Genomic DNA, 26,306 nt, shown 5'->3' on the forward strand with positions numbered 1-26,306 from the left:
GTTGCCTCAACTTTTAGTATGTTCCTCTCTTCCAATAGCAGTCAGCAAAGGCCCACTTTGCAGATGTATTTACAACAGAACTGTGTCAATGCAATCACACAACTCAATCACAGGAGCAGCAAACACTCAAAAACAATTTCTTGTTTACTGAATAAAGTTCAAGACAAAATCACAGATGAAGGGAAAAAAAACAACTTCATTGAAAAACAGTCAGGAAAAACTTAAAGAAAACATTACAAATGCAAGCACTTGCAAAGAGGACACATCTTTATGAATCACCTCAGGAGGGGAAAGAAGCAGCATGTGTTTGTGTGTGTGTGTGCGCGCAACTGTGCGCATTTGGATGCATTGTCTTCCATCATCCTTCAAAAAGTGACCTCTATTTACCTGTCATACACCGCCGATCCCGAAAATGCGTTGTTGCTGCAGTGCAGTGCAGCAGCCTATCATGTTGCCCAGCTCACACTCGTAATGTGTTCACTTATACATAACTTGAGGGACACTTTCTACAGATCTTTGCATATAGTTTGAATTTTGTCACTATAATTCACTTTTTTTCTGAGAAAATGAGACTTCTAAAAGCAAAAAAAAAAAAAAAAAAGAGCATAGAGAAGAGAAAAACAGACTGCATGTGCAGTCGATGTTGTCCTTTATTGGGGTGTCCAACAAAAAATGAAACGAGCAGAAAGGAAAATTGAAAACAACCCTATTTTTGTGTTTTGTTTTTACGCATGTCATAAAAATCACGGAAATGTAAAAAGCCCCTAGGAAGTAGCAAGACCCCACTACAGCAGCAGCAGAAGACAAAGAAAAAGAAGACCGTCTTCCGGGTCAAGGCAACGCCAGCTTGAAGGATAATACAATAATGCCCTTGTGTGTGTTAAAGGATTCACTCAGTCATGGTTCTGAAGAAGAAAAATAAGAAAAAAAACATTTAACAAGTGCGCCGTCCCAAACTGCTGTCAGCCGCAACTCACCTTTTGCTCGATAACAACTAACTGGGTCCTCATCCACAGGCTTCCTCATGTGACGCGCTAACAACAAACATTACAATATACAAAAAAATCTTAATTTTGCAACCAGTGCGAAAACCAGCACTGCAATTTCCAAACATAGAAAAAAACGTCAACACGTTAGTCCTCGAGAACGGCTCAGTCCTCCTTTGCAGGCTTCCTCATGCTTAACAACAAATGTAACAAAGCAACAATTCTTTTTCTTAAAAGCAATGCGAAGGCGAGCACTGCACAAGTGACCAGTTGAAGTCACCAGTTGCTTGCTTGCGCCAAATAGCCTGCTCATTGCTTCGCTGACATAAAGTAGAACACTCACGTTAGCATTAGCATTTAGCTTTGGCATGTTACTGCTCAGCGCAGGTACAATATACCTGAGGAGATTCCCAAATAGAAGGGGGTCGCCATCTGGGCCACATTTAGCCGTGGTCCCTGTTGAATAATACACAATCAGTCTCATATTTCGTTTCACTTTATTTAAAACTCAGCTGTTAGCACATAGCCCCAATGTATTTAACATAATGTCATGACTTCCTCTTCATATTTTTTTTTTTTTTTTACATATATCATTACGTGGGTGACACCCAGTGGTGGACCGTCAGGGCCAGCAAGGCCTTCTCTGCTGGCCTAACATAACCTGACAGCATTTTCATAACTATAATAAACTATAACCATTATAATAACTATAATGAAAGTCAAATTTCATTTTAAATTCATTCTTACTATATATATTAAAATATATTTTTTTATTTACAAATGTATTCCCCATATTCTGTTCTTTCCGTGTCATATTATATCCATTTGGTTACGCTCTGTCTAGCGTTGTACTTTTAAGTTGGAGTTTTTAGCCAATTAGAATTCAGCTAACTTGTGTTGTCAAGCTGGATGTAATCCGTCTGCTCACGGAGGTGCTCTGGCATTCGCTTCATCAGTTGCGGGCTTCTGCGTAAACGCAGGTGGATATGTGAGTGGCCTGTATGCTTAACAGATTCCTGAAATAGCCAATCGAGTCATAAGATCGCCATCTAGAGGCCTAACGTTGAAAGTGATGTGAGTGGATGCTCACTGCAGGAAAAAGGTGCTATGCTCAACAAGCAAGGTATGCGGTGTTGGCTTTGGTTGATTGCAAGAGAGGCGTAGCGTAGCTATTAGCTAACCTGTCCCGCGTTCTGCTGGGAATGCCTTTTGTTTGCAAAGGATCGATTTGGTGTTTGGAGCTACACTGGATTTGCAAACTTCAATTGTTTAACCAAGGCAGCAACGAGACACACACGCTACGGTGCTTTTAAAAACTTATGGGGACACCCAAGTGGATATACAGTATTGTACATCTCAGTTCGAAGGTAAAGAGAGCTCCTCAGTGGGCTATGGTGCTTTTAAAAAACTTTTGGGAACACCAAAGTCTATACACTGTACATCTCAGTGCCAAAAGAAAGAGAGCATGAAGAGGTCAAGAAAAATCGGTAGATGTTGAAAAGACTGATCAATTGTGACCTTTTTGGTGAGTGCAAGCTTTTTCTTTATTTATTGTTTTAATTTTTGTTTGTTTGTGTTATTTTATTCCGTTCATATTCAATAATAGTAAAGAAATGCAATGATGTTCTTCTTATAATAAACTGCAATTTGTAATTTGGACTTCATAACATTTTGTGGATATTTATTTTAAATTATTAATTTTTCCAAGTTTTGACAGCATCACGTATAATGACAAGTTTTAATGTCTGATGCGGGTTTATTGACGTTTAAAAGGAAAATAGCCTGTGTAGCCCAGTAATCGTACGTGTGCACATGAGGGCTATTTATTCGAGAGTCTGACATCACAGAAGGCGTACATGTGAAAGTCATGGACCGCCACTGGTGACACCCACTGTCCACAATGAGACACTACAGCCACCTTTTTATTCTGTTCCAAGACTTTGCATGTTGCACAAGCACAGATTTTGTGCAAACATCTTTTTTTTTTCTAATCTAGCAGTTTGCACCCAATCAAGGATTTTCATGATAAACAAGTATTCCAGAAATCATAGTACTTCAATGTCAAAGCATACACTTTGGGAAATACCTTCAATTTGGGCACAGTTCTTGTATTAGATCGCATTACTTGCGGAGGGAAGTACCTGTTTTAGGAAGACAGATTTAGATTCATGCAGTCCTTCCAATATGCAACATCTTGTAATATGTTTCATTTTACTATGGTTACACAAGAAGAGGAACCCACACACATACACAATAACACATGCACACTCTGGAGGGAGGTTATGTAACATACAGAGTCCAAAAAAGGGGTAGCGAGCGAGGTATCTGTGCTGTGGCGTCGGGCCTGCGGTCGTGGAAGCGCCTCGAAGCACAACAGATTCAGCGGGACGCTTTGAGCTTCAGCTGCACTTGAGCCCAGCCTTTCAACTCTGCACGCGTGCGGCCTCGTGGCCTGCGGTAATTTGATTTATTTATTTTTTTATTTATTTATTTATGTGTTTATGTTTTTTGTATTTAGCCTTCTTTTTCCCAGCATTCCATCTTCAAAGGCGGGAGGCATGGTGAGGAGCAGGCGCATGCACATTCATATCAAAGAGGCCCTGTACTCCGCATCCAGGTCCAATGGCACACTTGAGGAAAAAGGCTGCTGCAGTAGTGTCGCATTTGCTGTGCGTCTATGCGCAATCCTAAATACTAACGGCTTCAGTCAGTGCTTTACGCCTGTGAAAATACTGCAACGGGGGAGCTGAAGACCAATGCAGACCCTTTAAATACTGGTCTGTTTTGGCTGTATATGTTCATACTAAATAATAATAGTAATAATAACAATAATAAATACATCATTAGTCTTTTGAAGTATCTTGTCTACAATTTCCCCAAAACAAAAAATTATACTGATATTTTGGGGATAACAGCAATAATGATGACAATTACAGTGCAACAATTTGGTTTTAGGGTGAGTTACTTTTGTTTTGTTTTTTTGTTTACTTTGAATGAAAACTACATTCCGCTTTGGTATGTACTGGAAAAAATGTACTACTCCTACTATGTCAGTTTTTAAATTTTGGGGTATTACCATCCTATTATATTATATTTAAAACTTGGGGTATTGCCATTACATTTTGTATAAATAATGTTTGTTTTTTGTTTTTTTAAATTCTAAAATCTACGCACTAGATAAGAACCATAAATACAGGAGCACCTTATGCATTAAAACCTATTAGATTGCTGTCAGGTCAAGTTTTTTTTTTATATAGCCCTGAATCACCACAGTCTCAGAAGGCTTCACAGTTGAAGGGAAATCATAGATAACATCACACAGAACATCACAAATACTGTATATAACGGCATTTTCTGAACAAAACTCCCCATCTGGGAAAAACCATATTTGTCATCAACTGACATTACGCTTCAAATAATGTATATATGACTATACCTCATAATAATGCAAGTAAATAAACCTTCCGCCAACTAGATCAGTTTAAACGTGATCAGTCGACGTTTGCCATTTAATCTTATTATATCAAGAAACATATTGCGCAATCTTGTGAACGGATAGGTGATTATTTTCAAAATCACATCTGCTATCGTGATCGGCCCCAAAACCTCACTATCATGTAAAGTCTATCTGTAAAGTATATTAACACACACATTAAAAAAAAAAAAAAATATATATATATATATATATATATATATATATATATATATATATATATAGGTGCTTCTACAAAATAAATGTGATATCCATTTTGGCTCAATTTGCCTTTGCTTTATCAAGAGAATGTACCTTACACATACATACCATACAATACACATTTAGTTTCTCTATAGTTGCCACACTTAAACCCATAGGCGACTAGTAATGAGCAATCAATAAAACGTATTAATGAAAAGTAAATAGTAATTTCGTTTCTCGTCCTTTATTGATGGCATGAGTCGTGTAAATGTTCAGTACTTATTTATCAATGACAGGTTCAGGATTATATTTTGCGCTGTACTTGTGTACCTTCATGATGCAATTTAGTTTTCAGATGACACTTTAATTACCATGCATTCCATTCTATTGATCGCATTGAAGCAGTTGACATCCCAGACAAATGGGAAGTGTGCCCGGTGCCCTTGAACTCAGACTCCTTGATCTAGTCAAGTTGCACATTGAAGGGCTCCTGACAGATGTGAGCTCAAGACGAGCTCAAGTGTGTTTGGCTGGAGTGTGGCACCAGCACCACATCTGCCTTCGCCCGCCGTCTTAGCAGCTGCTTACGAAACGTTGGCGAGTGAGGAAGATAGCGGTACGACATAACGATAGCAAAGATAGAAGGAATTAAGGGGTTAGGCCTTCAGATTTTTTTTCTTCCAGAGGACGAGGAAGGGATTAGAAGCAAAAAACATATTGGCGAGATGATGCTGCCTTGTGGATGATGAGAGGTTAAGCCGACGGACAGAACAGTGCGTACCATCCATCAGTCACGGGTGACTCAGCTGTGCGGTATGTTCACAACCATGCCACACAGATCACGTTGATTCATAAATGACTTACTTATTATTTGTGTGGCATTTTAACTCCCATTATGTTGCCGCCATATGACCTTTGAAAAATTTACTACAAGGGAATAAAAGCTGGCTCTTGACATAAACTAACTTCCACATTAGCATATTCATCTGATAGCATTTTTTTCTGTCAAGTGTATATCCCAAGCTATGGTAGATGATGGAATAATTGTATATCTGTACAGATGTTGTCATATCAAAACACATTGCTTACACACTTATTGGCACATACAGTATGTGCATACACACCCTCGCACACACTCACAAACATAAGCAATTCCTTGTATGGTATTACTTTGAAACCTGTAACTGCCTTCTTTGTTATCTTTATAATAAAACGAAGAGGAGAGCCCGAGGTCACTGGAAGACCTTGGTGCTCTCTCCCGCTTTTGCAAAAGATTGTTTTTAACTCATTCTTGCCTTTTTCTCCAGTCTATTATTATTGATAACTCTCACACTGAAAAACATCTATTTGGGAGTTTTGGGCCAAAAGATGGTGTTAAAATCCCTGAGTAATAGAAACAAATTGATTAGTGTCAAGGAATTATTGTATCCACCACAAATGAAATACATAACAGCTGTGACTACTAATAAAGTCCTCTATAAATTAAACTGAGTTTTTTTTTTTATTTATTTTTGTATCGAATAGACATTACTTTTTTTTTTTTTTTGGGGGGGGGGGGGGGGGGGGGGGCTTTTTTTTTTCCAGGTATATTTCTGGTTTAAACGTCGGGTGTGCTGGGGAGAGAAAACCGCGAAATATGCGCGATACCGGCCCTTGAGGACTGGAGCCCGTCACCTATGACTTAAGTGTTTATGAAGGTTCGGTAGCTGATTAGGCTTCCTGACTTCCCTCAAAACTTGGTCTGCTTAAGAGTTTGTGGTTTTCGGTTTGACTTTGGTCTTCCTGTGTTTAATTTGTATGCTCTCATCCCAATGTGATTGACTAGTGACCAGTCCAGAGTACTTTGCCACTTGTTCAAAGTTTGGTGAAATAGGCTTATAGTGCCCCTTAATTACAGCAGGCACTTGAAAAAAAATGATGGAAATTAGTTGTAATACTTGAGATAAATCCCCAAAGCAATATAATATAAAGGTGAAGCAACTCGGTGGTCAAGGCATATTATTGACAAGGTGGCTTCATCACAGTGTCTTGCCTTAGTATAGAAGAGAAAGAATGCATCAAAGTGTGGTGGGGACTTGTATTCAAAATAAGACTGACTCAGTAAAAGTTGTCTCTGTAAAAATGACAGCAGAATTGAGTCTTTCTAACTTTTGGGCTGTTTTGGTGCTGCTTCTTCTCCTGGCATACCCGGCATTTAAGACAAACATGAATGACACCTTGGTAGAATCATGCCATTTTCACTAATAGAACTGTTCTTTCCCCAGCGGAGTTTAATGCGTCACAAATCTTAATGGCGTCAACCCACTGTCTAGTATGCACTGTTGTCGAGCGCCATTATCCTTAAAACTCCTATTGATAGTTGATAGTGACTTAGCGCTAAGTGTTCCCCAGAGAGATAGGACGTGATTAGCTCTGTCTTGTCGGAAGGCCGTGACTTTGAATTGCAGATGACCTTACCAGGCCTTGAGGCTGAAAGTTGAAAGCTTGAGGGTGAAGAATTGAGGAGGAGAAACTGGAGGCAAAACTTTAAAATTGGCTAAAGGATGAAAAGCAAACATTAAGCGCGGATGTCTCATGGCTAATAATGGGTGAAATCAGATTGAAAAAGCTTGTAGGCTCAAGCCAGATGGTGGAAGACTAAATGTTTCAACCTGAAATATTTTTACGAGAGGTTCAAATCTAAAACCTGAAACCTGTTGAACTGAAGTTGGAATCTGCAGGAATGAAGCAAGACTGAGAGGTTGAGATTTTAAAGTTTATGTTGGCTGTAGGTGAGAGTTTGGAGGTTGCAGTTTCACAACTGGAAGACTAGTGTTCTGCACTGTTTCTTATTTCGTTCAGCCGGCAGGTTTGTAAATGCTCACTGTTTTAACTACCTTAGACCATTTGTTGCACTTGCCATTTGTTTGAGGAAATGTTGACAAGACAGCATTACTTCATTTACAAACAGCGAGTGTTAGATAGCACAGCCCATCTTGGCCTACCTAAACCTATTGAGATATGACATAGGTATGGGATGGATGGCGATTCAGATGATGTCAAAGGTACATTATCTTAGGACTCCACATTTTTAGAAATTGTGCTATTTTGTTTGTTTGTTTGATATTTCTTTCCTTCAGAGACTCAAAACTCGTCTCTGAGATACTTAATGTAAAGCAGCATGCCGTCATGGAGAAAAGTCGTGTTTGGATTGTGGAGATCTTTTCAGCTCATCTTTTTCAATCCCTGTTTGGCTGTTGCCCATGAACCATATCCGATGCAACATCTCTGAAACATTTTCCTCCTCGCAGTCATGCTTCCATATTCTTTCTCTTATCATTTTCATACCCCTGCCAAAAAATATATCTGATATCGCATACAAAAACACATATTCCCCATATTGTGAAAGACTGGATGCCCCAGCATTGGTAAGAAAATGCATCTGTAAAATCTGTTCAATGTAGGCAATTTGTAGGCCTTGTTAAAATAGTTGGGGCTTCTGAGACCATAATTGGAGAGGCTTACTCCCATCATAGAGAAACATGGCCCATAATAATAAATTCTAAATTGTTTAGGTTGGGTGTTGAGGTTAGAGGTTGGGGTCCAGATCTATGGGGTCAGCCAAGTTGTTTGAATTAGATTTGTGGTTGCAGCATTATTTTGTACATTTATACACCAGTGTTGAATAGATTAGAGTTAGTGGTAAGGTTTTACGAGTTTGTCTATTGACAATTAAATGGAATGGCTGACCTCCAAGATACCACTTCCATATCCAATGTATTCTACTTGGATTGGAACCAGGGATTTGTAAACTAGTTGCCCCATTGCAGGAGTTTGAATTTCCCAATTGTGCTTCAGATTCAAGTATTATGCAAAAACCGTAGGTAAAAACATCACGACTTTATACACATATTAAAAATGAGTAACATAACCTACTGTACAGTTAAATTAAATAACATAAATATACAAAGGAAAAATGACATTTACCTTTGGGGCAACGTGACTTGAGCTGGGAGCAGAGACCAACCCGCAGAATTTCTTGATTTATTTTCTTAAACGGGAACTTTTCTCAAAACTAGAACATATCACCGGCAATTTCCTTCTCTTTAATCCATAATAGAAGAAGCCTCTCAATTTTGTTGTCGATCGAGGTCCGTCCCCCGACAAGGAAAGTCTCACCCTTAGAAGATTGCCGAGCGGTTCCGTCCATACTCACGAGCAAGGTTAACTATGCGTGCGCCTCCTTCGTATTTTTTTATTATCTCCTGCTTGGTTTCTATTGTCATCATCCTCTTACTTCTTCCTTTACCGCCACTTGCAATTTTAGCAGCCATGTCTAACAGATAAAGTTTGCAAAGTCTTCACAACATTCCTTCCTTCCGTTTTTGACTCATTTTCTCTCCTTCCTTTCGTCCCGACCAGCTGTGCCATCAAGCTAGATAAAGGCGTTCGGCCAATAGCGTATCGGCATTTCTGTGATTGACGTGACGCCGGCCAATAGCATCTCCGTGAGTGAGACCGTGACTGACACCGTGACTGAGACAGTGACTGTGACATTGTAAGAGCAATATCGTTTTATGTTGCCCTGACAAGCTTTAACTACTGATTTTGATGACGTGGCAAAGCGAAAATACATGAACAAATACAATGGCCGGCATGTCAGATTGCTCGTAAGGCGAATGGTCTGTGCCTAAGTGGGGGACAAAAAACTCTGCGGACCACACTCATAAGTCGAAATGTTCGTAAACCGGGGGCCGACTGTGTGTATATATATATATATATATATATATATATATATATATATATATATATATATATGTAACTGCACACTAACTGAGTTTCTGTATATGCGTGCATGAGTGTTGGTAAAGGAGAGATTGTGGGAAGGGCAGAACAGCATCAGTCATCATTCTCACTAAACACCGCAGTCTCTGGCTCGGGTCCACGCTTGCACACACATACCCTAACATCCTGGCCACCACACAAACAGGATAAGCAGCTGCATAATTCATAAGTATGATCAAAGGCTGCTGTCTTTGAACGCCTGAGCCCACCAGGACACGTTCCGACACATCGCACCGAGGTAAAGATGGAGGGATGACCTCTTTACATTCCTTCTTGCCTCCAGCCGCCCTCCCTCCCTTTTATTCAGAGAGCACTTTTGTCTAGACCAGGCCAGGCTAAAATGGAGATAAACTCCCTGAGCTGGCTGCGTCTTGAGATTTGAAAGTGGTTTGTGTGAGCTGCTGCAGAAAATCCAAAGGGGGCAAAAGAATGCATTTTGGTCCCATTGCTTAATGAATGTTTCATGTAAAGCAGATAACTATGAACCTCTGAGATATGTGTAGTGTACCGTATATTAAAAAGTCTACACACTTAAAAATATGAAACCAATTTACATAAATGATTTCAAAACTCAAATCCACATTAGGGACGTGTGCCATCGAAACTGATTATTGACACACTTTATGTCCATTTTACAGGTGTTGTAATGGTGATTCAAGGTGGTTGCACATTCCCGGAGGGGGTAGGGGTTTAAACCTTTCAACTCGTAACTGCGAACCAGTTGTTTCATTATTTATTTAGTCATCTGCCCGAGGCTGGAAATATCCGCAAAGAACTGTGGTGGGTCTAAAAAGCAGGGATTCACGTACACAGGCATTGACAACATACGCGCGCGCACACACTTTGTGCCCACTATCAGTATGAATGGGACTTCAGTGGGTCGTCCAGGTAATGCACCTGTACCGAGGCACCCTATAAATCTCTGAATGCTGCAGCCTTATCTGTTCGAGGCAAACTGAAGACAACTGCTCGTTGTTTTTGTTGTGTGTCAGTCTGCTGCTCCGTTTCACTGTTTGTAACCACAAATGAGCCTATTCTCACAAGTATTATGTTGGATATTGCGCAAAAATTAAGCAAACTAGACCCATACACTGCTATTATTGTATCATATTGTACATTATTACATATACTCAATAAAAGAAACATTTGCCATTTCTGCAAAATAATATATTGAACATTAAGTGAAATAGTATTGTATTATGATATCTAGTAGTACCAGTAGTACACATATTACAGTAAATGAAGAAAAACCTAAGTCACTTCTTCATAATAAAATAAATACATAAATAAAAACATTCCTTACTGTCATACAAGGATACATATTAGCCAACCACTTTTCATGTTAAGCTATCGAAACAATTAAACAAGACCTTCATTATGTAATTTTGTTAAGAGAGATAAATGAGTGTTAGGGCTGGTGGGGTCTTATAAGTCAGTTACAAAAACAAACGCAAGTACAAATACATTCCAATTACTTGATTAGGATAATCGTTAAAAAAATCAAATGTATGCATTAAGTTGAATATACAAATGCAGTTACATTAAGTTGTGTGAGTTGTTGGAATAGTTTGCTCACATGCCTCACATTTATGAGGCTCTGAGTTGAAATCTCTGCTCTAGCTTTTTTATAATTCTTGTATGATTTTTGGTGTGTCCTAGTCACATCATGATGGCATCACAGTTGAGATGACCTTAAAGCATCATGTCGGTGGCGTGGCAGCATTATGCCTGGTTGAAGGTGTGCAGCGCTGAAAGAATTTAGGAGCTTTTTTTGGCACTAAATAATGCGGAAGTAATCTGGCCTTGTGTCTTTTCAACTGCACACTTTGTGCATTCAATTCAACAGATTTGTCTCTGGCTGGGTATGTGTGCATGCGTGTGTGTCGAGGGGACGAATCAATGGGATTTTATTGACCACTCAATTCACTTCACAGCGTTCAACCATTTTAGCTCCGTTGCCCCACCTTTGCTTTGACTTTGCTTTTTTTTTAACATCTATGGAAGGACAGGATACTTTCACTTACTAGTCATAACATCTGGCCCTACTGATTGTAAACAAATGCACGAGCCGTATAAAAGATATTGCCTTTCAAAAAATAATGTGTACTTATCTGTTTTGATCAACACTGGTGGAAATGTATTAATATAACAATTTTTTTTGTTATTTGTGGCAGACAATTACAATATTTGTCAGTTCTTTTTTGATAGCAGTAATTATTTTATTCCTACCATTATTTTACTCTTACCATCATTTACATTGATTTTAAGCTAAATCTATCGTAAGTTTTAACCTTTGTTTTGTATTATTTTTGTTTTTGTCAGATGTATTTGTTGAGTTAAAATATTTCACATTTTTTTATTTTAAAAACAACATTTTTTATTAGTTTTATTTTATGGTACGACACCAACAATGTTGTCTTGAGTAGTTCCAGAAAGTAAGGATGCTGCGATGACAAGAGATGAGCTGTTGTATCCTTCCCCCTTATATACTGAAGGAGATGATAACGTATCTGGAAAGGATGATGGAGACTTTCTGACCAAAAAGAAAATAATCCGTTGCTAATTTGTGCCAGGGCCACAACCTCCAATTGTTCCCTCAAAAAGAATGAAGCTGACCTGTTGGGCCAGTGTTGGATAGGCTACTTCAAAACTGCAATGCATTATTTATTACTTATTACTGTCATTTCAACGTTAGTTACATTACAATATTACTGTATTTAAATGTTAATAGATTACACTACTATTGTATTACTTGCATATTACTCTCAGCAACATAACTGGAAATATGGATTTGCCACTGTAAATGTAGCTCATTACGCTCATTACACATACAGTGGAAAGTTCGCTTAGGCTTAAAAACTGTACTCATTTGATCTGTATTGGACATCTTCAAAAACATGACAAGATACAGAATCTTTTTGATGTATTTTAATCCCTTTATTACTTAGCTTCACAGCATAGTTATGCATTGTTTATGCTGTAGAAAAATAGTTGTTATAGTGCATTCCATGATTGTCTAGTACTGTTGGGATTGTCTTGTCATATGCTGCTACTTATGCCTTGTCTTGGGGTACTCTTGCCATACCTGGTTTTTCATATTTAGTTTTTAGTTTTAGTTATTAGCTTAGCAACACTAGGCAAAGTAGCCCTAACATACTGTACATTACCATAGATAAGAATCTAGTTTTTAGGATTGTCTCATCTTGCGCACCTGCACTTTGTTATTGTACATGTAAAACACAGAAGATAGTGAGAAACACAATTTCGATTCCTTTGTATGTTAAGCACATGTGAAGAAATTGACAATAAACTTGACTTTGACAAAAACATGATAAGATTCAAATTTAAGATCAGTCGGCTAGGTAGGGACAGACTTTTCAAAAATAGATGGTTTTGGTGGGGCTAAAGTTACCAGTGAGCTTCTTTCCAAGTGCTTACAGTAATTTCTGATAATTGGACTAGAGCTAAGTTCGTCTACTAGAGAAGTGATTAAATAAAAAACAAATAAATGATCACGGACCAGGGAAAATAAGTTGAACAGCCGGCTTAGTTTAGTTGAATAGAAAACACACAATTAACTTATAGCAATATACACACAGATAAACATAGAATTCAACATGAGTGTGAGAAAATACAGTACTATTTCCCTCTTCTGTTGATTTTGATTATCTATCTTGTTACTTTTAACTTATTTAGTTTAAATTGACTTCTTTCTCAACCCAGGTTGTTATGTTATTAAATTCGAATTTTATGTCCTTAATCTATTTTGAGTACACTCTAATTTCAACCATTTAGTATTTTTGTAGTTTTACAAAAGAATAATACTTCACAGCATTACAATGGGAAATACAGGTGACAACGTTCAAGTCCAACAATCCGCGAATACGTAACTTCAAACGTTCAATGACTATAGTTCTAAAATGAAATCCCGATTTATAGTTCTTCTGGCGTCCTGAATGTTTAATCCTTATGACTGTAATCCACAGTGATGAAGGAAAAAATTGGATGGAACCTACCAGGTTCGTAGAAATGTTCAGTTTTGTCCAAGTGTTCTGTTGCTCCCGCACGAGGCACAATCCACGGAACTCAAGGGTCGCTCGCCATCTTGGACTTGGAAGTCCACCGTCAAAGAATATATCGTTCAGTGGTTTCTGAACCGATTTAAAGATGTGGAAGACAAGTTGTGAACGGTACAAAAATCCTTCGTCGTGGCAAAAAGGAATGAACAAAAGATTTCCATTGACTTTCCTCTGTGGTTGCTCAAAAAAGTTCTCGCTATGATACAAATACACACGCGACTTCTCCAACAGCCAGAATGAAGAGAGAAAGTCAGGTGCGCAATTTTGGTCACGTGCACCATCCTGCTACGTGACTTTCAAAACAAAAAAAAATAAGAAGGGTCATTTAATCTTTTACATTGACCATGAAGATAATAATACCAAAATGTATTTGGAATCTTTTAATCTTTTAACATGCTTTTTAGTCATGCTAATCTATTTTGTGTGTACCAGGAAAGTAATTTATGACTATTTTATTTATAAACTTTTACTTTGGAAGGTCTATCCTAACTAGGGCTACGCCTACGTCATTGTTCTTGTGTTTAACGTAGTTTGAAGTGAGGTTTGTGTCCTTCATCTTGATACTCGTTGACCACAACTATTTATAGACTATTATTAATAGCAATTGTACAGTGAAAATTATCATTAGTTTACCTTGTCATTATTGCTAGTTGCGACAGGGATTTTGCTGACAAGGTTTCCAAATGCTGGTGAATTAATCCACTGTGGAAAGCGGCAGATATCTTCTACATACGACTCTGCCACATATCTCCTGACTTCTTGAGATGGAAGTAGCATCCTGAGCGAGAGAACTTGGTTTTAACCCCACTTGTGTTTTCTTTTGGTGAACTACATGTTACTATGGCACAGCTCTAAATGTGTGGACAACTCTAAAGGTGTCACGCACTAAGTGCACCTAACTAATATATTCTTCTTATTTTCATCTCTGACGAATTTAAAGTAATGGACATATGTCCATCTTGTGTTCCCTGAAAGGTGGCTTGTTAATGCTCTTAAAATAAAATTTTAAAAAAATCCACTGATTTTTTTTTTTTTTTCAAACATCGTTTAGCCTTAACTCATAATGTTTTGGGAGGCATATTCATGTTCACACAATAGGTAGGATAGTGGTTCACATAGGCCTTGTTTTGCAGGTCTTGCAATTTGCTGTTTTAATTAATAGAAAATTGGAGCAAAGGTGCAAGAGTTCAGGCGCAGTAGGAGCCAGCTAGCAAACTAGCTGTGGTGTAATTGTCACTGAGCTTGCTGTGCGTTGCAGCAGCGTTCATGAGAATGCTTCCAGCTCACTGAATCTTTCATGGACAGTCTTCATTGTTTGTAAAAATCTAAAAGGGTTACTAATCTTATTTAGTAAATTTCAACAGTAACAAGTTAGTATTTTGTCTATACTTAGTTGATTCTTTCCCAATAATGTTTTTATATGTTTTTTAGGAGTACAGTTCAATTATTTTTTTCCTTTTTTTGTAGCTTTGAGGTCTAAAATATGACGGCACTTAATTAAGGCAACTACATTTGTTTTAAAATGCCAAGATTAATACATTTAAAAACACATTTTCCCACTCGCCTAAAAATGACATCACGTGAACCACAGGACTCAGTTTGTTAACTTCGCGGCCAAACTCAGAAAGCATGTGAGCCATGATTGATGTTTAGTACACCGTTAAAATCTGTTCTCACTTTGTTCTTCAATTTTTTTTAGTTAACCGTAAAATGTAAATTTTGATTTGTAAGCTACAATGCAAAACTGCTTATTTTGAGCCTTGTTCATATATAATTGATTTGTATCTTAGAGTCTTGCTTGTTTTTGCATTATGTCATAGAAAATGGAAGCAAAGCACAAAACACTATTTGGGGTATTATACTGTACATAAAGTATATGCCTCTTTGATTTTCAAATGCTTCACATGAGCCTTAGCTTACATCTACAGAATGTTTTAATCTTTTTGCCTTGAATCATAAAAAATAGAAGGAAAAAAAATCATACCATCATACTAAGGAAGGTGATGACCTCCCATCAGATCCAAGTTCATTCCAACACGCACAGCCTGCCAGTGACGTGGGCAGGACCGTGACCCATCCATTCATCAGACTTGAGTGTAAGGGCCGGACAACATGCTAAAAGCCTCAATGTGCATTCTTGTCCATTCCGCCGTTGTGGGCCAATAAGCCAATCAGGAAGCAGGATCTCAAAAAAGCGGAGAAGTCGAAGTGAAAGCGGAGGGACCCGTGTCAAAATGGAAGGCGGCGAGGCAAAGCGAGGCATTAAAATTCATACGGAGCCCAAGTGGCAGCCTGAATACCGATAAGGGCATGGGTCCACTTCTTCAGTCACATAGAGTAACAGTGACATAAATGTTCCTTTTTAAAAATGCATTCCAGCCAAGAATAATACAGAATGAGCGGGGGAGAGAAAAACATAAAGATCTTCTTATACAAGGATGCTGCGTCTCTGATGTGCTTCTGCCATCAGCGCCACAGCAGCTGGGAAGGGGCAAGGAAATGAGAAAATGTCTATTTATGACTCTGTGTGCATGTGTGTGTGCGTGTGTGTCTGTGTGTGGGTAGATGTGGGCATGTAAGCATATGCTGTTGCTATTTTATTCCTCAGCACATTACGCGATTTGTGTGTAATTGCAGGATTTGATCTAAGATAAATTTCCAATCTTTTTTCCTTCATATCTTATACAGCCTATACTGGAGTTGTCAGTCAATTGCAATTGTGACATCGCCAACATCCACGCAACATCCAAATCTACAAATATATCTACACTAGATAATGCTGTTTAAGACACCAGTTTTGATTAAAAAAGCTGATTCATTCAAGGTTTTCTACATAAGACAGGCTATTTTGAATCTATTCACTGCCATAGATGCTTGAATTCCCCAACCAAGCCCAAACATTTACCACCACTCACATGTATATTCATACATTTTTGGGATTTCAAGGGTGGGCAAGAGTCTCACCGAGCTTGTCTTTGAATTTCAAGTGTAGAAATTACTGTTATGACTAACATATCCCTGTAGATGGCAATGTGATGCTTTGAATGTTAGATCAGCACAGCTTTTGAGTAGAAAATAATGGTTAGGTTGTGAATCTCATGTTGCCAAATCAATCGTGAGGGACAGAAATGCCAACGAGTTGGAAGTCGGGCAAGTTCAAGTACCTGACAACCAAACCAAGTGTGTATATTTTTTCATAGAAAGTGTTGGTCTCATTGATGAGAAAACATGGCGCAATTTGTGAAGGACAAACCTTTTAAAAAGCCACTGAACGTTCAAGTCAAGTTAGTCAATCGCTCACAACACATTTCTTAAATGTAAATATGCAAGTGCATGTTGGATTTACAACAAAAGACATTTGTCAGTCTTGTTGTATTCTTTTTTTTTTTTTTTTTTTTTTTGGGGGGGGGGGGGGGGGGGGGGGGGTGAGCAAGCGGCAGGGTGCACAGTGGACTGGTCGCTAACCTATCACAAGGCCAGACCTAAAATTCCGACCCAGAATCTCAGAATTTTGAAGAATCCATGCAAACCACTATTGAAGCGTGCTGCGCTTTTCAAAACATCCTCCATCAAAATATTCTTGTGACTCGCCGCTATGATTAACATCCCAAAAAAAAAGCTATTTGGCGTGTTGTCAGAATATCCCATGGATCAGTCTGGGTACATGTTAATATATTTTCAATCCCGATTTGACTGGAATTTAGATTAAAGTGACCTTAATCCTTCACCTCACTCCACCAGCAGTGGGCGAGACAAGTGAACCAGAAGAGACCTATAGCCTCTCTATACTGGAGTGTTGGAGTACTCCTGTGAACAGATTTAGCAGTGGAACTCGTCACCTCGCCTGCCTTCAGTGACGCACCAGAGCAATAAATGCCAGAAAATGCCACTTTAGAACTTTCTATCCCGTTCTTCCTCTTTCATATATTAAAATGCCTCGGTTTTAGTTCACGCTTGTAAAAAACTTCAATATAATCTAATGAGATGCAATACAAGAGCCCTGTTACATGTGGGATGTGATATAAAAATAATGCTTGGGTTTGAGTTTTATTATACATTTTTATAAAGTCGATCTAAATCAAAATATTGAATATTTAAAGGTTTTATTTATTAAAATTGTTCAGGAAATAATAATCTACACTGATTTCAAAACAATTTTAAATTTAACATTCATAACTTGTGTAAAAAATACCTCTTCATAGATTGTGCATATCTTGCTTAAATGCCACAATGAAGTATTTGTTACCTATTATAGTTAATAATATATTATATTATTGATAGTGCTTCATGTTGTTAATTCTTGGTAAAAATCTTTGTTAATTGTTTACAGTTTTATGTTTATGTTTTATTTGGCAATATGTAGTGGTGCTCCATCTGATTGAACCGGTTTCTTTGTAGAATTACCATCACCCGCCGTTTCTACTTTGCAGCTTGTTCCCCACCCGAGTCAGACTAATTATTCAAAAAATAAATTTTGCACACCGTAACATACTTACCATCCATCTATCCAATCGCCCATCCATCCAACCAGCCAGCCAACACCCGATGTACAGCAATAAGACTCACTTGCTCAGTTCAAACTTGGAATCATCCACAATCTTCTTCAGTGGCAAATGAAGTTACTGCCGCTTAAACCCAAACCATAGTCATGTTATTATACTGTATATCAGTGTTTTTGGCAACAACTCTTCACGACTCTCAGGCTGTATGTATGCTTGTGGCCGTGTGTGAGAGAGTTGTGCGTAGACCGACGTTACATGTGGGGGAGGGGGTGGGTTACGAGTGGATGCATGCGAGTGACAACACAGACTGAGGCTGGCCCTTTAAGAAAAGGAACAACACTTTGCTGAGTGTTGTAAAAAATAAATAAATAACTAAATAAACTTTGTGCCCCAAAATAGACACATGCCTGTTGTCCTCCGTATGGCGGTGATGAGATCACTGGGAATGCGAAAGAAAGGTAGTCGAGGTTTTGATAAACATACTTTATACATGCTACGTATATACATACAATATACATACAAAAACAAGGGAACACTGTATATACTGTGTGTATAGTCGACAGCTTTAAGAATTTGTTATATGTATATGATTAATTGCATTGCACCATAGGACTCCATGTGATGTATGAAAGCTTTACTCCATCCAACTACTCCAGCAGTAATGGCTTTTGTTAAATCTTCAGTCTCTTCACGAGTCCACTGAGCAGGTCGATAGCGCCAATTCAAATACTTCTGGAGGAGTGATCCCTTATGGCTCTGTTCAAAGAACAGGATAACTGTAAACTGGGATTGTTAATGGCAAAATCTGCAAATACAATACTTGTGAGAGAAGCACTCGTGGACCAACAATCACTCTATTCACTTCATTAGTCTATTTATGCAGTCTTATTGTCTGACTTGACCTAATATTTGAACACTATTAACACCGCTAAACTCTAAAATGCACTGGCAAATATAGCTTTGTTGCATGTGCAGAGTGGTAAATAGAGTAATGGACAAGTTGTGGGTGTCAGCATGTTTGGGAGGTGAACCCTAAATTGAGTATATGGCGCGTCGGGGACACTGTGATCTGCTTTGGGTAGTTGCCCGGGAGATCGTAAGCACACTCACAACAACAAATGACAGTCAACAAAGGCACCTTCGTACAACGGTGACCTCCCTTTTGAGAATGGATGATGTGTGCAGTGCGGCACTATTCATTAGTTAGTTGAACAGGGTGCACAGAGCTTTTTTGAACATTTAAATGTAATTTGTTTTTTAATGTGACAGAGCCAATCAAAATCAATGGTGTGCGCCTGAAGCCATTGTTGGGTGTGATGTACAGTATGGTATGATAATCTTCATAATGAGTCTCTTCCCTAAAACAGGTCTGTTGTAGAACCGAGAGGCAGCACCATGCGGTAGGCCTTTTGAAAATTTAAAGAGAGAAAGGTAGTCGTAAAATAAAAAAAAGAATTGCTAGGCTAAATGTTTATCAATCAACTGAAAATTCTTTTCCTTGTCGATTTTTATAGTCTCGACTGAGTTTTGAGACATGTAATACGGACACTCAACACAGGTCATTTCATTTCATGCCAAAATGTATGCACACATCAGGATTTGTGATTCAAAGTACAGCGGTACGTCTACTTACAAAATTAATATGTTCTGGAAGTTATTTGGTAATGTGGCTTTTTCCTTAAGCGCAGTCGCTTTTTACATGTGAATCGCTTAATCCTTTCCAAGCACTCCCCCACCCCCCCAAAAAAAAGCTCCTGAACCCTTTAAATTAATAATATTAAAATGCATTAAAAAATTGCAACAAATATATTAGAATTACATTAGTGAATAATAATCATAGAATTCAAAGTACACCATGTAAACAATAAACTGAAAAAAAAATGCTCCCAAACCCTTTATACCAATCATATTAATTGGTGAGTGCAGACCTTTTTTGGTTGTTCAATTTGTACATTTTTATTTCACATTCCCACTGATGTAGACATCATTTACCACAGGAGCAATAATGTTTAATTTTGAGCATGTAAGTTTACAAAATTTAGTTTGCGGTCAGGTGCTAATGACGCTAACGTCAGAAAGGGCAAGCCAAAGAGGTATGTATATTTTCTTTTGTGAATAAGTACAATGTTTGCCAAGGCTAATATTGATTCTATGTTTTCTAGTTCTTTTGTGTGAACCGTTGGTGGAAAGTGTGGATCGAGAGTAAAAATAGAAAGTGCAAGACCACAGTAAACATCGGTGCAAAGAATTAGTCTCTCACCTTTGCGTACAAGCCAGCCTCTATATATAAATACAGTATATATATATATATATATATATATATATATATATATATATATATATATATATATATATATATACAGTCTTGTTCCAGCGAGCCAACAATTTCACCTTTCGTATCCTGAATTTTCTTTCATAACAAGAGGCAATATTTTTATGAGGAGGCGTTTCATAATCCGAATTTAGCGTAACAAGAGACGTTTATAAGTAGAATCACTGCTGTATTTAACTGGATTGAAATTTATGATTGTCAGTGCTGACTGACAGAGCACTGTTTCAGAGCCACTATTTGAAAGCTATTAAAGAAAGATATTAAAAATAACAATTGAATGAATAAAATGTCATATTGACCGTGATGGAAGGGGTGGGCCCCAAGATGCTTGGATCCCCAAGAAATTCTTACCCTTTTGCCCCCAAATCAATGTGCCTGCTGAAAGTGATTTTTGATCTACATGTGCCCTATGACTATGCAGCAAACAGTCAAATCTTTGCCTTACCTCTTTCAGTCTTGCTAACCCTCGATGCTACTGAGGAAAAAAGCTGCAAAATAATGATCAAATAAACTTTTGAATTGGGGCTCGGGGTGAGGAGGTTAGTTTGTGTTCATAAGAGGATCCCATTTGCAGTGAGCCTCAAAGCTGTGGATTTGGACCATCGATAGTGAGAGGCTTTGACAGAGCGAGTCGTTGTTGGATGCTTCCCATTAGATCGCTGAGCAATAAGCTGCTCAGAGGGAGGCGAGATCTTCTTGAGCTGTGTCATGTTTCCTGAGACGGGCTGTCCATCAATTGTGCAATAATGGAGTTTAATTGTGTAGGAGCAGGAAGAAATGAACTGTAAAGAAACATGTTCTTTGGGGGCATTCGACCTTCACTCAGCATTGTGTGCATCAGATCATGTTTGTCCCTTTCATCGGATCACAAGCTCTCTTGTTTGCCTTGTGCTTTGATCTTTAAAGAAATGCTAATTGCAAAAAAAGAACAAACCAAAGCTTGCTTAAAATGGCAAATGAGGCATTTACATAAAAAACATGCAAGTTGTCTTTTATCTCTCATAATGGCCAGAAGCTCACTTTACTGGACTACCTGGTTACTGTGCCATTCCAGAAATGTCAGTCGGTTGTCAAGAGGAAATGATTGCATGTCACCACAGTGCCAGGTTCACCTGTTAGACATTTGTAAGAAACTATACATGAAAAACGAGAAAAGTCATTCTCTTTCAGCTCATGCATGAGGAGAACGGAGAAGGACTGTACAAGTACAATTCTACTGTTCTCTAAAGGAGCCCCTTCGTACCATCTATTTTTATTTGGTTCACAAGTCTCTAATTACATGAAGGTTCCCATCCTGGAAAGAAAAAACAACATGGTTGGAAACCAGTCTACGTTCTTGTCTAATATGTTTGTATATGATTCGTACATGTTTGGCAAAGCATTTTGCGCGTCAAGACGTTCTGCAAGATATTTTGTAGATAACAAGTGAAGCGATATCTGTCTGTGGTTGAGCTTGCTAGCTTCTCCTGTCAAACGTTATTTTATTGCAAGCAGTACATCCATTCTCACGGCAAAGCATTTCTTCATTCCAAGCAGTTTTTGCAAGCAGTATTGATTGTAGCAAATGTATAATTAATAATTAGTCCGACTTTCCATTCCAGAAATGTCAGTCAATTGTCAAATTTTTGCATGTGACATTACCACAGTGATTAAAAAGAAACCTACAACATTGAAGAAAATAAATTACCCAGCAGTTAATGGTTCAGGTGCTAACCAGTCTGCCACCATGCTTCCCTAAGTCACTAGTTATATTTTTCAACGCAAAGTAACTACAGTATTTTCACATGTGGCTCATTAATAGCATACTATCTCTGATACCATGGTCGCACAAACGGTGACACAGATCGTCTGTGAGAACCATTTGCTGGTCTGTGTCTAGCCGTGGCCGGCGTCACGCCACATGGTCACTGTGGCGCCGCTATAAATAACCTGGTCTCGTGGCACTGAGGGTTGGGAGCCAGAGGGAGAGCAATCTGCTGTCTCCCCGAGGAGATGCTCCAGGGCCGAGGCGCAGGCAAGAAGACGTGTACAGAAGCACCCTCCGTGCAGCTCGCCAGTCATCCGTGTTGGTTCCTTTCCTTCAGGACAAACGACTAATTTGATCACAGAAATTACAGTGTGGAAAAATCCAAAGCAAATGGTTGACTTAAAGACCTCGTTTGTTTTTTCCGTATGCATTTCCTTATCTCAAACCACTTTCTACTTTTCACTTACTTATTTCCTTCCACCCTGAATACTCACTCACTCACTCACTCACTCACTCACTCACTCACTCACTCACTCACTCACTCACTCACTCACTCACTCACAATTTCCTTGCTACCCTCAACTAATCCACTTACTTACTTCACCCTCCATCTTTCGTTCCGGTTCCCTTTTTCACACACATCCTTGTTTTTTCCCTTCCAGTTACAAACTGTCCTTCCAACACCCTTCCTTCTTTCTTTTTCCCTCGCCTTCTTGTTCATTGCGTTTTCCTTCCTTCCGTCTGTCCTTCCTTTGTTTATTCCTTGCATTCATCCCTCCTTCCATTCGTTTGTTCATTCTTCCCTCTTTCCTTCCTTGCATCCTCCTGTCCATTTTTCCTTTCTTAATTCCTTCCTACCTTTCTTGTTTCCTTCTTTCTTTGCTTTCTTTCCACTGTCCGTCCTTCCCTCACAAAACAGTTCCTTATATTATTTTTTTCTTAATGAGCATCCTTCCTTCAACATTCCTACTCTACTTACTTCTTTGCTTCCTTTTTTTTTAACTATCATGCATTCTGCCCCCACCCACCTTATTTTCACTGTTTGATTATCTGATATTTTGTAGCCGTTTTTTGGGACAAAGTTAACAAATGCATGTTGGTCAATTGTGATTGATTGATTTGATTCAGTGAAAAAATAAACATAAATTTCATTAAAAGTACAAAACAAAACTGAAAGGATCAATGCATACTAAGTACAATTGGAAGTTCCAAGAAGTAGACAAAGGATCACAATTTATCTAGTCCTACCTGCTTGTGCTCTAAAATTTAAAAAAAATAAAATAAAATCATGTCACAAGTGAATTATGTTGTCCAAATAAAGAAAAAAAAAGATGATGGAAATGAACAGTGAATGAAAGAAGCATGAGTATTTTGTGCAATTTCTCAGGTTTACAATTGTCTTTTACAATTGTGTTTGTTGCTTTGTATTTTTAACATCTTTTGAAAGGTAGTGATTCACACCTTTTCAATTGTTTCTCATAATGATTCCATATTTCAACACTTTTTACTGAAACACTCATTTGCTTTGTTTGTTCTTGTCTTTGTTTTTATAAAAACACCTTTGCCTCTTAGTGTAACAACTCTCCCTATATTTGAACAGCTTTTTGATACCAAAGCAAGATTGATTGCTGAATACTTTGCACATTAATTGAGCTGCTTTAAATTCAACTAGTTCATAGAATTTAAGAGTGTTCAATTTGAGGAAGAATCGGTTTGTTGGCTCTATATAATTTAAACGGTTAATCATTTGTATAGCTTTTTCTTTAGTTTAAAAAAATCGAGTGTTTTATAGGTATTACCTCATAACGCAACATATAATGTCAGATATGGCAGTAATAATTCACAGTATTATGTAGTTAATGAATGCTTATTCAGAAGATCTTTTGTTTTATAGTTTTAGATATTTTTTTTCGTTCTTATCTATATGTGATTTCCAGCATAATTTGTCATCAGTTACTACCACAAAACATTTTGTGTTATTTACTCTTTCTATATTCCTTGAATTAACAGTAACGTTGACTTGATTTTTGCTTTGTCTGGTACCAAAAATTATATACTTTGTTTGAATTCAATTATATTTTATTAATGTCAAACCATCTTTTTCTTCTGGTCTTCAAAAATTGTTCGAGATTTGCCCCAGAGCAATATGTTGTGTCATCAGAAAATAATGCCTTCTTAAGAATTGTTGAGACACTGCAGATATCATTAATATACAGAATAAATAATTTAGGACAAACAACAGGCCCTTGCGGGACTCCGTGATTTATCATCCACTCTCTTGATTCCACATTATTTAACTGGACATACTGAGTCCTATGTTCTAAATAACTTATTAGCCATTTGCCAATTGCGCTTGTAAAAAATTATGAAGTGAAACAATTACACCTTTTAAAAGTAGTGTCTCCTTTCAAGAAGCTATGTGTGCTGCTTCAGTTTAGGGCCTTTGGACTGAATGCACTGTGTAACGCTGATCATTTTGCCAATGCTCAGTTTATTAGCTGCCTGTCTTTTCCCTGTAAAGTTAAGCTGTAGCCACTTCCTCCACAACTATATCCTGGTTGGCATCCTTTAAACAATGCAAATTGTCTGGCATGCGTTTGACCACCTGTTTTCTTCTGCCTTTGCAGGTGACAATAACCCTAAGGAGAGCAGCCCCTTCATCAATAGCAGTGATGCTGTGGTGGAGAAAAGCCAGCAGTACGATGGCAAGAACATGGCCCTGTTTGAGGTACATGCACAAAACCCAACCGTCATGCGTGGCTGCGAAAAGGATCCTTCTCGCATTTTGAGCAGTAGCCTTGGCTGACCACCGATCGATGTCGGTAACAACGGCGAGAAGGCCGTGCGGGAGCATCGGGTTAATGCAAGCTAATCTCACACGGGTGCCGGGATCAACGTGAAAAGGAGGCAATTTGTTACAAACCTCTGCACAAATATTCTGAAATGGCCCCAGCCATGTGTCATTTGAGCATAGTGGTGTTCAATACAGATCGTGTCTATTGAAGGAATAATATTACCACGATGCATTAAACTACTTTCATTTGGGTTGCTGGTACCAAGTCCTGCCACGAATAGTGAAAAACTGCAAGGTTAGGGTTAACATATTATCCATGGTACAATCACATTTGCACGCATTTGAGAGCTAATAAGACATTGACGATATTTATCAGTATCTGCAGTATTTACTACAAATATCTTTTGAATAAATGCATAGTTTAATCGCAAGGCTGCGTTCAGTAATGTTGTTTTGTTTTGTCATTTACAGGAGGAAATGGACACCAGTCCCATGGTGTCCTCCCTGCTCAGCAGCCTCGCCAACTACTCCAACCTGCCACAAGGGAGCAAGGAACATGAGGAGGCCGAGAACAATGAGGCTGAGTCGTCACGCAAGAAACCAGTCAAGGTATAGCAACAACACGGCACACACACGTGCATCATATAGACAGACAGACAGACAGACAGACAGACAGGCAGACAGACAGACAGATAGACAGATAGATAGATAGATAGATAGATAGATAGATAGATAGATAGATAGATAGATAGATAGATAGATAGATAGATAGATAGATAGATAGATAGATAGATAGATAGCAAGCCAACAATGTAGCTAACAAATGAACCCTGCTATAGGGGCTAGCATGGAATCTTTGCAGGTATAACATTAATTAATGCTGATTTTTGCTGGTCTGATGCTGGTGGTGCTGGTGACTGAATTGACGATTGAATAGAAAAAACAAACAACAACAAAAAAAAACATTCTCTGCTTGCGAGATGTCATCATACAAGAGCTCATCTCTTCCTTTGTCATTAGCACCCTTCATGCTGTTTAGGTTCAATATTTTCCTATTTTTCTTTCCTTTTATTGTGCACAGGCCAAAAATGAATCTACAATCAGTTCTATATGAGTAGAATGTTTTGCTTTAGCAGCTGCGGTGTATCAACAAAAGCAAAAATGTAAAGGTTCAGTTTGCTTTTATGCTCATGAGTTATTGTATTTAGCATCGAATTGTGTTTACAATTAATTATAATTTATACAGAGAAATGTCAAAGCTGCTTGGCTATAGGCATCACTGCATCTGACAAGCTATGGACTTGTGCCTCTGCATTTCATTTGGAAACAATTGGGTGCTTCCAGCACAGATATACAATACCTGTTC

General features: G+C 38.3%; 1 protein-coding gene across 4 annotated transcripts in view; it reads left to right on the forward strand.

Moving 5' to 3' along the window:
- The window catches only part of slc12a5a (solute carrier family 12 member 5a), a 184,453-nt gene that overhangs the window by 99,545 nt on the left and 58,602 nt on the right, over positions 1–26,306 (forward strand). For all 4 annotated transcript variants that reach the window (XM_088422436.1, XM_088422437.1, XM_088422433.1 and 1 more), the window contains exons 2-3: positions 24,774–24,874; positions 25,412–25,549. In XM_088422436.1, the coding sequence (XP_088278562.1) occupies positions 24,774–24,874; positions 25,412–25,549 (239 nt within the window). The remainder of the gene's footprint in view (positions 1–24,773; positions 24,875–25,411; positions 25,550–26,306) is intronic.

This window comes from Hippichthys cyanospilos, chromosome 9, assembly GCF_059441005.1.
Source record: "Hippichthys cyanospilos isolate Australia breed blue-spotted pipefish chromosome 9, RoL_Hcya_1.0, whole genome shotgun sequence".
Classification (NCBI taxonomy): domain Eukaryota; kingdom Metazoa; phylum Chordata; class Actinopteri; order Syngnathiformes; family Syngnathidae; genus Hippichthys; species Hippichthys cyanospilos.